We start from the raw sequence: 16,426 nt of genomic DNA on the forward strand, positions 1-16,426 counted from the left end.
ACCGACCATTTAGAGCAGACAGGGCTTTTTCAAAGAGGGTCTTTAAGAAACAGACACTGAAATGGAGCGTTTCAGACAGAGGGCGAATACAGGTAACACACAAAACTAAGATGGGGAATGTAATAAATCCTATACCTGCTACACACCCGCACGTTAGCATTATGAGCATCAGCGTGTGACTTCACTTGTTCAACTGACTTTAGCAGTAAAGTTAACAGACACTTGACTGTCCCACTTTTATTATAGACACGTGAACTAACCACAGACGGTTGCCTCGTTCATGGAATGAAACACTGATGTATGAAACCAACAATCAGTTTTATTAACTCATTAATGGAAGGTACCAGGATGCAGTTCTGTATTGTTCTGGCCCATTTTAACCCATTAAATGATTGTTAATGCAGCTTTACAGTTACTTTGAGTCCTTCTGACTGTGCTCATTAGTGATGCATAGGTCACTCACACCCATACTCTGTGTGTGTGTGTGTGTGCGTGCGTGCGTGCCCGTGCGTGTGAGTTTGAGAGGCAGACAAAGAGAAGGTGGAGAGTGACGAAAATAGAGAAAGTTTTTGTAATTCTTAAACAAAGACGAGATTACTAAGAGACTAAGACTATTTTTTTCAAAATTAACGTTATTGCATGTCCATTTTGCACTGTGAGCATTTAATGACAGCGTTGGCATCTTGTCAACGTCTTGTTTTGGTCATCTTTCGTCATAATTGTCTTTAACAAAATGAATACTAGAGAGCATGCTGACATTAGCATTTAGCTCAAAGTGCCACCGTGCCAAAGTAGTCTCATAGAGGCTAGCATGATTGTTAGCCTTATTTTTGGTACATTATTACATTTTTAAAAGTGTAAATCAACCAGTCAGATAACTGAATAATTATTCTTGAATTCTAGAAAATACTCACCAACAGAAGAGTCTGTCAAACTTTAAAATACAGTACTTTAAATGACAGCTGAACTTGATAGTAGGGCTTAAAATTGTTTCCTGCTTGAACCCTTGTGATAATATCTGAATCTCCTCTGGAATTCCTGTACACGTTTGCTTCTACCTCAGCCAGGATAAAACAAATGTTAACAGGTATTTGCAGATACTGTTTGACTGCAGCAAGATAGAGTGAGAGGAGGCAAAATGGTACCTTGTCTGAAAACATTTGCACTGTGTCGTGACATTAAACATGGGGACTGCTTCCTGTTGACACATTGCCAGTTTTATCCTTCCAAAAGAATAACCTTCCCGTCTGGCAGTTTATTCAAAAGGCCTCCCGTGTGGTCGCTGAAACCCCCCCCTCTCAGTCTTTAGAGGGAGAAAGATCTCTACGATGATGAAATGACACAGAAAGAATGACTAAGGTGCCTGTGAGGAATTAGTCAAAATGTGATTTTGCTTTTATCTCCGGGACTTTCAATCCTATTTATCCACCAAGGATGCTCCACAAGAGGAGATGTGCTGATATTTGTGAGGACTGTTATTGATCTGGTTGGGTAACTAATCCAGTTTGTCCCAGCTGGAGGGAGTGTAGTGCTCAATGCTGGCTGCAGGTCGCTTAGTGAGGAGACACACATTGTGATTATCAGGCCAATAGATTTGGGTGCCATGACTTATTGGCCCACGTTGGACCAAGTCCATCACATTCTGGGTCAGTCGGTGTTTAGTTGGGTTATAGCCTTGATAGCAGCATGGCTCTATGGAAGGCAATTTCAGTCTGTTCGTCCACTACTATACTCCAGGCTGAAATATCTTATGATCCTGGACTACCCAATAAAATTAATTGTAATACCTTACTTTTACATTTAGCACCATCATCAGGTTAAGATGTAATTTGTTCAATACTTTTATGACCATAGACTGTATCTGGACATAGTCTCCGGGACGTCACCCAAAGGTTTCTGAAGAGCCAAAATGAAGCTCAGTGTGGGCGGCTCCTGGTGGCTGGGGTTGTTGCCATCTTAGCAGTGCCTGACCCCGCCTGCTCCCGGCTCATCCAAACATGAGCGAAAGTGACCAAAGTGGTGGAGCGTGGATGGAGATGAGGCGGGACAAATGACGAATACTAATTACGCAGAACTTTAAGCCTTAATATAATCGAAACAGGTGAGTTATATATAAATTCACTCCTGTACAGTTGTCGTGAACAGAGGAATTACCCAGAGAGACCAAAACTGTTTATTGTACCAGGCAATAAACATGTTTATTTCCACTGTAAAGATGATGCGCTATAGAGGGATTGACTCTCTTTTGGAGCCACGCACAAGTGGCCATTCGAGGAATTGCAATTTTGAAAACTTCTGCTTGGTTTCATGTTTTGGCATCAGAGGTATCTGCTTGTTTATGACAAAATACTCGCAAGAATAATGACATTCCCACCAGCCTCAGTTGTAATTTGTGTTTAATGATAATAAATAAATGCTAGCATGATAACATGCCAATCTAAGATGGAGACATGGTAAACAGTAAACTTAGCCTTTGGCTCAAACAGCGCTGTGCCTTGAAGCCTGTTTCTGATTTGTGCAATTTAAATCTCACATTAATGTAGGGGTTTGTTCATCACATGACTGCTTCTAGTGTACCTGTTATTCAGCGCGTTGTCCTCTGTATTTACTCAGTATGGGCTTCTTGTTTCCAGTGTAGGGTATTTTTGTGCAGATAGCCATATGAGAGGTGTGTTGTTCACTCCGAACTTCCACAGCCTGGCGGCACCAGCGACCCCTGAGAGCTGAGCTCAGTTAGGGAGAGAAAAGCTGCCTCTGTAAATTTGGTATTGATTGGTCGAAGAGGTAGATGTGTGAGTACGTGTTTGGACCCGAGCCATGCTCTGATAAGCGCTAACAGGATTGCGGGGTGGAGTCTGTGAGCTGTGTCGGGACAACAGGCTGAGAGGAGGAGGCGGAAAAGGAGGAGAAGAGCTTGAGTATTAAGTGGGACTTTGGGTATGGAGATGAACACAGGAAGGAACAGATGTGGAAGAAGTATTTAGGTCCTTTATATCACCAAATGCACCACTACAAGTAAATAAGAAGTACTATCAAGAAAGACGTACTTTTAAAAACGATAACATTTTCCTCTGAAATGTAGTGGAATAAAAATATAAAGTATTACATGGAAACACTCAAGCAAAGTACCTCAAAACTGTACTTAAATGCAGTTCTTGAGATGATACTTTCACCGCTGGTAAAGTAAACTTGTTCTCTCTCATGTTCTCGCATTCAACTGGATTCTGTCAAAATACGCGGAGAAATGTGTTTTCGGTTTAGCACGCACATTCCTGCGTGTACAAAGGAGCTACGGTGAAGGCGGCGCCGTTAACACAACAGTCAGGCGCCTTGTAGTTACATAACTCACTCTGTATTTCTCTTCTCGTCTTACTGCTTCCATCTTTCCCACCTCCTCTCTCTACCTTCATATCCATCTTTGTCCCCTTCCCTCCCTCGTGTCCTCCTGTCTCCTCTTTTGTGTGTTTGTAGATGAAAAGAAGTAGGACAGGCTCTTTACAGAGCCTCGCTGTTTGCTTTAATTCCCCCCTCCGCTCTCATACTCTTAAAGTTGGTTGGTTTTTTTGTTTGCATTTTCTGTCCTGACAAATATTTGTTGGCTGGGAGAATGGAAAAACCAAGCCCCATGTCATGCCCCTTCGCCGCTCACTGTATTTTTTACTTATTCAGCCGGTTTTTCACCTCAGGTAATACCAGAGCAGGTAGCGAGAATCCCCCTGATAAGTGAATTCAAATCAGAACTGTAAGAAGTTTTTCAACACTATTTCTGCATGTTTCATCAGACGTAAAGCTAAGGACATGCGGCACTGAAGGTACAGTATATCAATGAACATATATAGGGATTATGACTTCGATGACCCTCGGGTTTGACTGATTCTAATCGTATCAGAGAGCTTCTTTCTCCCTTCGCCCTCTGGTATGTCCCTGCAGACTTTGCTTGTGTGAAAACAGAAACCGCCAAACTTAGATGTGTAATTACATTCTGGTCATGTGAGGAGCTCCATGGGCAAAGAGACTTAAGATATTCTTGTCTCTCACAAGATAGCGTTAGGCTCACAACCCTATCTTGTCCTCTCTCCGGGGGAAATAGCAGGGCGCGTGTTTTACTCTCACGTCTGCAGTTAAGAAAAAAAGCCCCCCCAATTGTGTTTTTGTGTTCTTCTAATACTTCATCATGCACGTCCAGGTGGATGCTCCAAAGCAGAACAGCTCTCCTGGTTGTCCTTTTTCGCCCGCTCAGTTGGACTTTTTGTGAGAAGTTTTTTAGGGGACACTTAACGAGACACGGTGTGTGTACAGTCCTTCCAGTGAGTGATTGTAGACGAAGAGACGCAGCGCCCTCCTTCACCTTGAGACTCCTGCAGCAGTCACGAGTGGAGTGGTGGGGAGGGGCAGGAGGAGCTGTCTGCAAAATGATTGATAGGTGTATTTTGAGAACATCCCCAGCAGAGCATGCCTGAGGCCTGGAGATTGGAAGGGGGGGTTCAAAAGACTGTTTGGCAGGTATGTGTGTGTCTGTGTCTGTGTGTCTGTGCGACGTGTGCATGCTGAATTAGCTGTCAGTGTGTATCCGCTGCAATGTATTTTTTAACTGCATCCAAGCCAACTGCGATAAATCACTATAATATCTAGATCATGATATAAGGTTCAGTATCGTAAGTATCGTAATATCAAAGACATCCAGGACTTTTTCCCATTGTTTGCAAATATGAAGCAAAGTTCTGCTTTTGTAGCCAAAGCTTGATAAAGGCGTGCTACAGACATCCCTTGTGGTACAAAAACTATTGAAAACACATGCACATGCACTGTGTGACGTGTTCCTTCATTACCATTAACGTGGGCACAGCAGTTTATTTTGAGCTGATCCCACATACAAACCGTCCTGCTGCCAAAAATACTCACTAGAGCACCAAATATGTATTAATCCACAGCTAAAACAGTCCCTAGCAAAGCTCTGTGTACTTTTGTTTGAGTAATGTTTGCTATAAACTACATTACCCAGCTGTTTTAGGAAACTGATGAGCCTTATCGTTAAAGAAACAAATATCATATTTGTGAAGTGTATTAAAGATTTCAACTTGAATAGGGATTAATGTGCTGGGTGTCGAGGACCGACGGGCGGTTGGAAGTTGGAGAGTGATGAGAGACAGATTAATGCTTTGTTGGGTTTGTTTTTTCATGGGCCCTATCTTTTAAGTGAGACTGTTTTTTAAGTTCAAGTGTTCTGGTCCTAAAAAAGGAAGAGTGAATCATTCTACTTCTTTGAGTTTCATATATTTAAACTATCCCATAGCACCAATAGGGATTCCTAGGTCAGTGATTCTTTCCTCTCTCTCTCTCTCTTCTATAATACTTCATAGAGTATATGCTAATCTAACAAATCTATATGTCTCTATATGTATATGTGCTTTAACATTACTAAGACTAGAAGTATGAAAAATAGGCTGTGTTAAGTTATTCAAAGAGACAAACATAGGGGTACTTGGTATAATCTCTATCTTCTATGGGGTCCTTGGCTGAAAAACGACTGAGAACCTCTGCCCTAGATTTTTTTTTTTTTATGTATTGCTTAAATTTGTTTTAAAATACCACAATTCTTCATTCATTCTTTCATCTTCAACTGCTTATCCCGGGGTAGGGGTCACGGGGGGCTGGAGCCGATCCCAGCTGACATGGACGCCGCCTCGGGCGTGAGGCGGCGTCCACCCTGGACAGGACGCCAGTCTATCGCAGGTTACATAGAGACGAACAGAGACAGACAACCATTCACACCTACTGGCAATTCTTAGAGTAATCAATTGCATGTCTTTTGGTTTGTGTGAGGAAACAAGGGGAGAACATGCAAACTCAGAAAGGCCCAGGCCGGGATGCGAGCCTGGAACCTTCTCGCTGTGAGGCGACAGTGCTAACCACTACACCACCGTGTAGCCCCCCACAATTCTTGTGTCCAACGAACAGGCCCAAACTCCAACATTTTCAATTTGCTTTAATAAGCCTTTTTTGTGTGTGTCAAATTAGCTTGACAAATGACTCTAAAATCAATTGATTGATTGATTGATTGATGGAGTAGTTTACTGCCAATTGATAATAAATAATAATACATAATCCTTTCAACTGTAATGAATTACTGTACTGTACATACATCTACGGTTTCATCTATATTCCCCACTTCAATGACTAAATGCATCCTTGTCTGCCTAATTGGAGGCATCTTATCAATTAGCTCTCAAATCACACTATTGCAAGACAATTTGATATTTTTATTGGTCTGTTTGGACTCTGGAATCTAATTAACCTTAATACATAATTGTATCCAAGCAACAGCATCCACAAAGCTATTATAAACAAGCTACTTTACATAACTATCCTATTTAACACCTAACAAAGGGGTCTCACAAAGACTCGTGACCCCGCAGGGACGGTGAGAGGGTTTAGTAGAGCAATACTGCAGATGGAAAGTAGGAGAGAAGAACGTGGGGTTTTTTTTGTGTGTGCAGCTGTAAGTTCTTTTTATTCTAACGTAAAGCTAGCCAAATAAAACCAAAACTTTGGAGGTAAAACGGGAGAGAATAAGTGCCAGGTCACAGTTCAGTACGTCCCCTTCTGTCCCTGGAATGTCCTGATAAGCTACACGCTTGTGAAGCCAGTTTTTTTTTCCTCGTTTTTATTCTGGAGCTTAACTATTGTCTGCTCGCTCTGAGACAGAGACCGGTGGGACTGTGCAGTAGGGGAATGTAAGGACATGCGCTTTTTCCAAAGTGCAGGTGCATTTAGCAGAAAAAAACAAGTTGGGGAAAACAGTAGCTCATTGAAATGGAACATAACACTGTTGCCAGCAAGTAACACAATTAACTGATTTGTTGTCAGAGCAGTGGATGTTGCATTGACTTTGCCTGTCACAGTGGAGATGTATCGGTTTGTTAATCATCTACTAAAAGACTCGAACCAAGAAAATAAAACAATGCACTCGTGGTTAACGTCAGTTAGCCTGTGACGTGAAAATGTAACAGTATCTCTCAGTGCATTAATCTGTGTCAAAACCTGTCCCAGCATGCACCTGTCCCAGCATGCACTCTAAACAGATATAATTAGCCATATTATCCAACCGCTATTGGCATGTCCCTGAGGACCTTAAACGTGTTAAATATGTAGCTACAGAACACAATTATGCACATACTGAGCACATGTGAGCACATTCAGTACAGTAGTAATGTGATAACAATAATAATAATATGTACTTTATTAAGGATGCAAAAAGGGTCCACAGTGCATTGTATACAAAATCAACAATATATGTAAAAATACAGTAAACACATAGCAGTGCCATTGGCTCCACAGTCTGGATTGAGATCAATTCAAGGCCAGAATAAACCATTTTCTGATACTGACAGCCAGCACATATACAGTGGCTTCCTTTCACAGGCCTAATATATAAATATTTAACGTATGTGGCTATAAAGTGTCTATGTTTTATTGTTCCATCAGAACTGAACGTCTTTGTTTTCTTATCTTTAGGGAGTTAAATGTATGTTCGTATGATATCTTACGAAAAAGTTCTGCACAAATATCTGTATTATACCTTACGAGATATGTAGGGTACGGATGTATTGCTGCGTTTCTTGGCGCGTTATCACGTCCTGTAGATCAGTGAATGGTCTCGCCCGACTGCAAATGCTTGCACGTCCACCGTGTACGTGCAAGATAACCATAACATGCTGGTTCAACCTGTGTCCCTAAAACAACCGTTTATCCTCCACAAACACCACATATTTTCGCTACCAAGTCATGTTTACCCGTCAACAGGCTCAGCGAGGCTGAGAAGACATTGCATTTGACAGGGCCGGTAAGCTTCCCACAAAGCACACAGTGTCTTTTTTGTTGATTGCGCTTTTGATTGTGACAGGCAGCATAGAGAATACCGGCTCACAAACTGGAAAATCTTGAGGACTATTCAAGGACTAAGGCTCCAGTGCCAGGTGCGTCGAAATGGTTCTTTTATTGTTGTTGACTGGGCAGGGAGCCGGGTTTATGAATCACAGGTTACACTGATTGAGGAAATTACAAAATGAAGCTGCGTTCTGTTCATTACCATGTTCAGGTCTGAGTCACAGTCAGTAATTTAATCCCTGTTTATATAGAAAAAATCCATCATCAAGTACTTTTTATACAATGAGGGTTGTTAAAGCCATCAGAAGGTTAGCTAAAGTTTCCACCTGTAAAATTTCTGCTGATCTTCACGGCGGGCTTGCAACCCTGGATAATCTTAAAATAAATGGCTTCATTTTTCCGCCTCCTCTGCTATATATCACTTTGAACATGGTGGGAATTAAATTCACAGGTGGTCTGAGTGTATTAATGTTCAGTTGGGCAAGCGGGCAGCAGGTTTTGTCTCTGCTATGGAAACAAATAATGCTTACATGTAATGTCTAATTTCACCTAGGGAGGCTCCGTACTAACAAGATTAAATATGACTGATAATAACATTCAACAGGCTTCATCTTCTAAAAGAATCATGAAGGTGTTCAGCAGCGTGGCCGCTATGGAAGTCAATATCTAATATTCTATCTGTCCACCACTTTGATTCAGACTGGATGGATAACTATGAAATTTGGTGCACAGAATCATATACCCCTCATACCCATCATAAACTGTAATCACTCAGTTGATCACCTGACTTCTCATCTTGCGCCATCACATGGTCAAAATTTACAAATGTCCAATACCTTGGTTTATGACAAAACACCTAATTACATTTGCATCAGCCTCAAATAGTGTTAAGTGCTAACTTATCACAGCTTGTTAGCGTTTTTCACTGTGAGCATGTTAGCATGCTGATGTTAGCTCTAAGCACTGCTTTGTCCAAGTGCTGTAGCTACTTAAGTAAGAGGGTAAGAAAATACTGATACACTTTGAGTATCATGATATCATGTTTTGTGATACTGTATCGATTCTCAAAAACACTATTGATTTTATAATTAACGCGCTGACACCCGTGGGACCACTGGCAATCTCATCGGACATTACTAGCTAGAGCCCGAGCACCGACGACATCTGGCCTGGGAAGACCCTGTTAAAATTGATAAGATTCTAATAATTGTTCACAGTAAATCGCCTTTTTGAGGGCCTAAACATGCTCAAAAACTCCTGAAACTGTATTATATAGGTGTAGTGGTTAGCACTGTCACCTCACAGCAAGAAGGTCACAGGTTCGCATCCCATCCTCGGCCTTTCTGTGCGGAGTTTGCATGTTCTCCCCGTGTCGGCGTGGGTTTCCTCCGGGTACTCCGGTTTCCTCCCATAATCCAAAGACATGCACGTGTTAGGTTCATTGATGAGTCTAAAAAATTGCCCGTAGGTGTGAATGGTTGTCTGTCTCTGTACGTCTCTATGTGCCCTGTGATAGACTGGCGTCCTGTCCAGGGTGTACCCCGCCTCACGCCCGTTGTCAGCTGGGATCGGCTCCAGCACCCCCGTGACCCCGACCCCGGGATAAGCGGTTGAAGATGAATGAATGAATGATATTTGTATAGTCTATGGGTCTTGTGCTTGAGCATGGCAAAATATGGCCACATAAGTTGAAGCCCCATCCTTTCAAACTCAGAGGTAGAGGAATGGAATTCTGAGAGTAGATAGTAGTAACGTGGAGTTGTACAAAAACGCCTCTGAGAGGTATTCCCTAAACCCAACAGGAAGTCGTCCATTTTTAATAAACTTTTACATTTTAGTGCATTTTTTTTCGACATTCATTGGTACTAACCACATCCTGCTAGGTTGGTCCGAATGGGGGTTGAATAACGCTCCAAATTGTAGGGACAAACTGGAACCAGAGTTGTTGATTTTGTGTTGTTTAAACCCTGACTGTTAGATAGCAGTATTGTAATGTATCTTCTTCTTCAAAGTGTGTTTACAGGTCTTGAGGTGTACTACTGGGTATGTGAAAAGAAAATGTATGATGCCTTTTGTGGCTCCAGAGGGAGCTGTGTGTCTAGTCCCATAAATTGCCTGGAGTAAGTTGTAGTTTGATGACTACAAGTTTGAAAATGTGAGAAATCTACAGTATGAGAAAGAAGTGAGTTTCCCAGACCTCTGTCGCCCGCTGCTCATGTCTAAGGCTAACCATAACAGCTATGACAACGCTGTAGGTGTGCAGTGCTAAATCCGTGGATAACTCTTCGAAGTCATAAAAGGTTTGGAAATCAGATTATTTTTCTTTTGTAAAGATATTGTACTGAGCTTGAATCAAAGAAAAAGGATCTCAAAAATCATAGTTATTGTACATTACAATATATACCTATGACTTCAGTGACATTTCATGAAGAAAACCTGTATAATTAAGGCCAGTATTGTCACTTTGTCCCATTTTCTTTGTCGCTGGTGGCATTTCAGAGACGTTACAGCTCAGCTTTCAGTTTGAGATTTCAATAATTGAGCTTGGATTGTACTTACAAAGAAAGGACTCTGCAGTAGGTGAGTCTGAAACCACTGCTCACAACAACAGTATACTAAACTCCATTTATATGTTCGGAAATCTACTCGACATCACACTGAGCCGATGGGTTTTGTGCCCGTATTGACCTGTAGAAACTTTCTTTAATCAGTCGTGGGAAGTTTTTCACTGCATGAATGTGTGCCGCATTCAAAGGTGACATGATAAATTAAGCCCAGCAATGTGCAGCAACCAGTAGGAAAGGAATCAAATTTTTTCCCGTGCCTATAAAAGTCCGGAGGCGCTGGAAATGATTCGGTTCAACCGGTTTGCTCCTCAAAAGATGGAATAAAAGAAAGAATGAATAAAGGAAACGGGACATGGATAAATCCCTCTGGTGTCTGTGGGCTGTGTGGTTTTCCAACCTGTTCCTCAGATCGAATTAGAAGAAGCAGAATAAAAAATGCACATGCTCAGGAGCACGAAACTTCAAAAAAAAGGCTGTTCTGTGAGATGAGAGCATACTTGAGAAGGGAGGAAGAAGAGATGGAAACAGGGGAGGAGATGGGGAAATGAAGTGAAGAAGAGAGATAGTATTGAGTTGTAATGGGGGAGAGAAAATGTGGGGAAGACGCCAGGATGCCTCCTGCTGGTAGTAAGTGGCCCTCCACCTGTGACTGCAGGATGGATGTTGAGGCATGACTCGAGATTGCAAACATTTTTCACTCGCTTTGGGGCTCCATCATAAGAGCTTCTACCTGAAAATTTCACACCAGCTTGACATTTCCCTTCATGGATGCATGCAGCATGGTGGGGATACATACACACACACACAAACACAGAAAGACACAAACACAGACACACACAAACACTCTCTCCTTGTCCTGAGTTAACTCTCCATTTGAGGCTGCTGACAGAGAGGTTATAGACGACACTCAGTGGAGCCAAACAAAGAGACAGTCCACCTAAGTTCAGCATTCATCAGCATGCTGCTCAGTGACAGTAACAGCATTTCTGTGTGTGCGTGTGCGTGTGCGTGTGCGCGTGTGTGTGTGTGTGTGTGTGTGTGTGTGTGTGTGTGTGTGTGTGTGTGTGTGTGTGTGTGTGTGTGTGTGTGTGTGTGTGTGTGTGTGTGTGTGTGTGTGTGTGTGTGTGTGTGTGTGTGTGTGTGTGTGTGTGTGTGTGTGTGTGTGTGTGTGTGTGTGTGTGTGTGTGTGTGTGTGTGTGTGTGTGTGTGTGTGTGTGTGTGTGTGTGTGTGTGCGTGTGTGCGTGTGTGCGTGTGTGCGTGTGAGTCACTGTAACAATGACATATAGAGTAGCAATAGCAGTGAGGAAGACTCATAAAGGCTCAGTAACATTCAGTACATAGCAACATATCCTGTAAGTGTAACCCCAGACAATTACACAAAAAAGTATGAAGCTAAGAGCCATGGGAAGATTAGCTTAGCTAGATTATCGTAGTTTAAAACATGGGTGTCAAACTGATCCAGTAAAGGGCCGTGTGGCTGCAGGTTTTCATTCCAACCAATCAACAACACACCTGGATCAGTTTGACACCCCTGGTTTAAAAGAAAGACTGGAAGACTGGGGAAGCCGCTATCTGGGCTTTGTCTAAAGTAAAAAATAACAACAACATAACAATACCTCTAATTTTGACCTATTAACATATAACACATAACATTAGAGGTGATTGCAGGCTGTTATAGTAACTAGTCTAATAGCTGAGCTAGGCTAATCACCTCCTGGCTTGAGATCCAGACAGACACAGGGCTATCAGTCTTCTCGCGTAACTCGAAGAAGCACATTTTCCCCAAAACTGAAAGATTGCAGAGGTTTTGAACACTGTGGCTTCACTAAGAGGAACTCCAAATGGGCGAGACACATCATGAAATCATACAGGTTTTAAATATTTACTGACGACATGTTAGGTGTTCTCATTTTGGGGTTTTACCTGAGTGTGCAGCTTGGTGTGTCAGGTCTGTGTTCACTCTTCTCCATGCTCCTGAAAGCAGAGACAGCTCTGGCTTCCTGCAGCTCCTCCTGTGGACATTTTAATGGAAACGCTATTCATAAGAAGTCTGCTGAAATACACGACAGCCCTTTGATCTCTCTCCTGTATTTGTTCGTGTCTGTGTGTGCGCATATGCAGAATGATGGAGAGGTGTGTGTCATAAGTAACTTAATGGTATGTGTGTGCGTATGAGTGTGTGTGTGCGTGTGTGTGTTGTGCCCAGTAGAGGTGAGAACATGAAACACTCTCTTTCATATTTAATGAGTGGAGATGGGGCTAAGGAATGTTGCCGTGTTCACAGGAGGTATTCCCGTGGGCTGTCAACCTGCTGTCTGCACTCTGTTATATCACTCTCAACTCTGTGTGTGTGTGTGTTTGTGTGTTTGTGGCAAGTGTGCATTTTAGTGAGCGTGGAGGCAAAAAATAGTCCGTCCTACTGAAAGTTTAATCATTTGTTTTGAGGGGATGGGGGCAGGGGTTCAGAGAAGCATATGGCACGTGCACGAGCACTGCGCCACCATTGTTTGTTACGTGGATGGCACAGTGTATGCACAGCGATCTCTTGAGACCGTAAACTAGGACAAGCCTGATAATAAATCCATGCAGTGACCATACAGTATACCCGCGGTGTATTGCTCTATGTGAGTGCTTCTCACATGTTGCAGCCGTGGCCTCGGGAGCCCTCGCTCTCTGGTTGCTTCCCTTTCTGATTAGCAAGCGTTTTCTCTGCAGTTATCTCCGCTCTCATCCTGATTAACTTTGCATTGTCACTAATCAAAGCTGGTCTGATTCTAAGCTGAGTCGCACTGGAACACGCTGTCCCCGAAGCTCTGCTGCTTCGATTCAGCTTAGATGCTTTTTCAGCAGGAGCTTCTATCACTACACTATGCACCAAACTAAGTTTTTTGAATGATCGTGCTATTATGCTAAAACACTGCCGTCTCCATCTGGGAATACGCTTTAAATGCTAATTGCTCATGTCCTGGAAAGCAAACAGTCGACTCCTTCTAGACATATTTTGAAACGCTGTGTTTTGTCAGTGAGCTGAGGGCAAGCTTTAAAAAATCCTGTCCAGCATGACTGATAACTGATGTCAGGGGTGTGAGGAAGAGTAGCTTTGATCATTGAGAACAAAGGCAGCATGTGCCGCAGTACAGTCCACACACAGAAAGATGTTGAGAGAGCAGAAATATCTAGGACCCGGCATTCCCACAGTGCATTTCAAAAGTTAGAGGCCACTCCGGGAAAAGGCCAAGTTAAAGCTGTTTACTGTACCTGAGCTGGCACTTTTTAGCCGCGCTGGGGAGTGGCTCTGTTGATGTTGGTCCACCACTTTGGTCCAGACTCAAATATTTCCACAACAATGAAATGGATTTCCATGAAATTTTTATGGAGACATTCCTAGTACCCATCTAAATGACCTTGGTGGATTTTGTGGTTGGTTTTTTGTGCATTTGTGGTTCTGAGTGAAAGGCCTCAACCATTTTTGTATGAATTACCATGAAATTACTACCAATATTCAAGGTCCCTATTGAGCAAATAATAAGAACTTTGGTGATTATCTGTCATCGCCACCATCAGGGTTAAAATTCAATGTGCTCAGCGCTTCAGTTTATGACTAAATACCTATAATACCAGAGGGGCACTCGGAGAGCACAGACCTCCTCCTTGGCCAAACATCCTGTCTCTCAATGTTAACCAAAGTGAAAAATCAACTCTGTATCTGCCCTGTAATTTGGATTTCCTCCAAAATGGAATAGGTCCACACCCTCATAAACATCATACACATAAGAAAGCCATTACTGCTTTAAATCTTTGTTTCATGTTTGTTCTTCAACTCTCTTTGAAGAAGACCAGTAAATCAAAGTTAATCAATTGGATCAAGGAACGGGAACGAAAGAGTCCATAACTCTACCTCTGGAAAATGTTACTTGCATTATTAAAAGTAAACAATCGATCCTTGAAAACATTTCAGGCCTTTTTAGATGTGTATTCTGTTCCATGTGAACCCCCTTCATCATTTTTATCTCTGTCTTTTCTTCTTGTCCATTTCCAATTTATTATGATGTTAATAGTTTCTGTTCCAATTTTGTGATGTAATGAATGATATCATTTAGTATAATATCTATGATAAATGAAAAATACTGACGTTCAAACAAATTGAATGGGTTCTTCCTTGGCCCATGCTAGTACATACTACACCCTACCATGACAAACAAACCAAACCAAAACCATTACTTCCCAAACAGTCTGTCTAATGGCAGTATATCATAAGTCATGATGATCCAATGTATTATATACCAATGTTCTAGTCAACTTGGCTCACGGGTGGTGATAAGACCAAACCTTTCATGTCATTGTGCACACTTGATGATTCTTCCTTTACAAAACGACAAATCAAAAGTTTGAGCATTCATACATTTATTATTTCCACAGCCATTGTGGTGTTTCATCAGTCTGTTTTTGTCAGTGATTGACTCTGTTATTTGCACGTCCACTGTGTGCGTGCGAGATAACCGTACCATGCTGGTTCAACCTGTGTCCCTAAAACAACCGTTTATCCTCAAACTCCACATATTTTCGCTACCAAGTCATGTTTACCCGTCAACAGGCTCAGCGAGGCTGAGAAGACATTGCATTTTACAGGGCCGGTAAGCTTCCCACAAAGCACACAGTGTCTTTTTCGTTGATTGCGCTTTTGATTGGTCACTGCATTGTCAACCGGTTAAATAGAAATGAGGTACCAGCTGATTTCGTGAAGGTCCAACACCCTCGGAGTTTGAGCTCGTTCTAGTCGAAGCTGTTATCTATGTAACGCTCTCACATCCAAATACAATATTTACAGCATGGAAAAGATGCAGGGCATACATATTTAACTGGTTCAAATTCAGCCGCTAGATCCATCAACATTTGGTGTTATTTTGAAACTTTTTCTTGGAGAGGGACGCATTTGATGCACAGCTTTAAACAGATTCAATCGCCTCTTTAAATCAATCAGTGTGACAAGTTGCTGAGAAAACTCTGTTTTTTAATTATTTTGGATCTCATGTCTCGTCCCCATCCAGTTTTCATAGACGATAAGATTTCAGAATATTCATAAGCATACACATGCGGCCCACTGGGGACAAAAAAACAATCCCTCCAGTTAACATGTTATCACACAATCCAATTCCTGGTAATTACCGACAATACCCATAATGCTGTAAAACTAATTCTTCCACTAAGATGTTTTCATGCAAGCTCAATAGTGTGTTGCAAGTCCATTGAATAAACAATCGCTCCATTATTGTTGTCTCACTGCTGTTGTTGTTTTTTTACAGAGCTTCCGTACGGCTGGGAGAAAATCGATGACCCCATTTACGGCAGCTACTATGTTGAGTAAGTCTGGTGCATCTTTAATACGTAATGGCTTGCTTTTGATTTTCCGCGTCGCCCGGTGGTGCTGTATTAATCATGTTTATTAGGAGCAGAATGGCGCTGCAGCCGGGAAGCGGTCGCTCCCTTTGTCTTGCCTCCTGACGGCTCGCTGTTTGTTTGCATGAGGAAGTTTATCTGTCTGCGTGTGCTTATCCATATTTCTGTGTGATCCTTCTGTCTGAAACACTCCCTGCATCTGTATCTGTAGATTAGCTTGCGAGCAGAGATGATTTATAGCACTCTGCATGTCTGTTCATCTGGGGTGTTGAATATCCGGATATAATATTTTTTGAATGTTGTTTTGATTCTTTAAAAACGTGTATTGATTTTTAATTAACCCTCTGAGACCTGCAGGGGTTGCTGGGAATCTTGGCTGACACTGCCGTCTTTAAGAGGCTGTAGCAGCTGCGTTATAAAGCTAGAGTGAAGATATTGGTAGGGTATGTAACGAGATAATGATAACCTTCTAGGGCTTCCCCTTTCCAAACATGCCCACTTTATGCTAATCTTGTGCAGTTATTGGTAAAGAACATGCGGTTTATCTTAGGACGTGAATTGTAACCCCTGTATC

General features: G+C 42.1%; 1 protein-coding gene across 12 annotated transcripts in view; it reads left to right on the top strand.

The window, feature by feature from the left end:
* The window catches only part of magi2a (membrane associated guanylate kinase, WW and PDZ domain containing 2a), a gene marked incomplete at its 5' end in the record, with an annotated part of 231,811 nt that overhangs the window by 162,315 nt on the left and 53,070 nt on the right, over window positions 1-16,426 (top strand). For all 12 annotated transcript variants that reach the window (XM_083935216.1, XM_083935220.1, XM_083935221.1 and 9 more), the window contains one exon: window positions 15,759-15,816. In XM_083935216.1, coding sequence (XP_083791342.1) covers window positions 15,759-15,816 — 58 coding nt within the window. The remainder of the gene's footprint in view (window positions 1-15,758; window positions 15,817-16,426) is intronic.

Source organism: Echiichthys vipera, assembly GCF_963691815.1.
Source record: "Echiichthys vipera genome assembly, chromosome: 20".
In the NCBI taxonomy this organism is placed as follows: Eukaryota; Metazoa; Chordata; class Actinopteri; order Perciformes; family Trachinidae; genus Echiichthys; species Echiichthys vipera.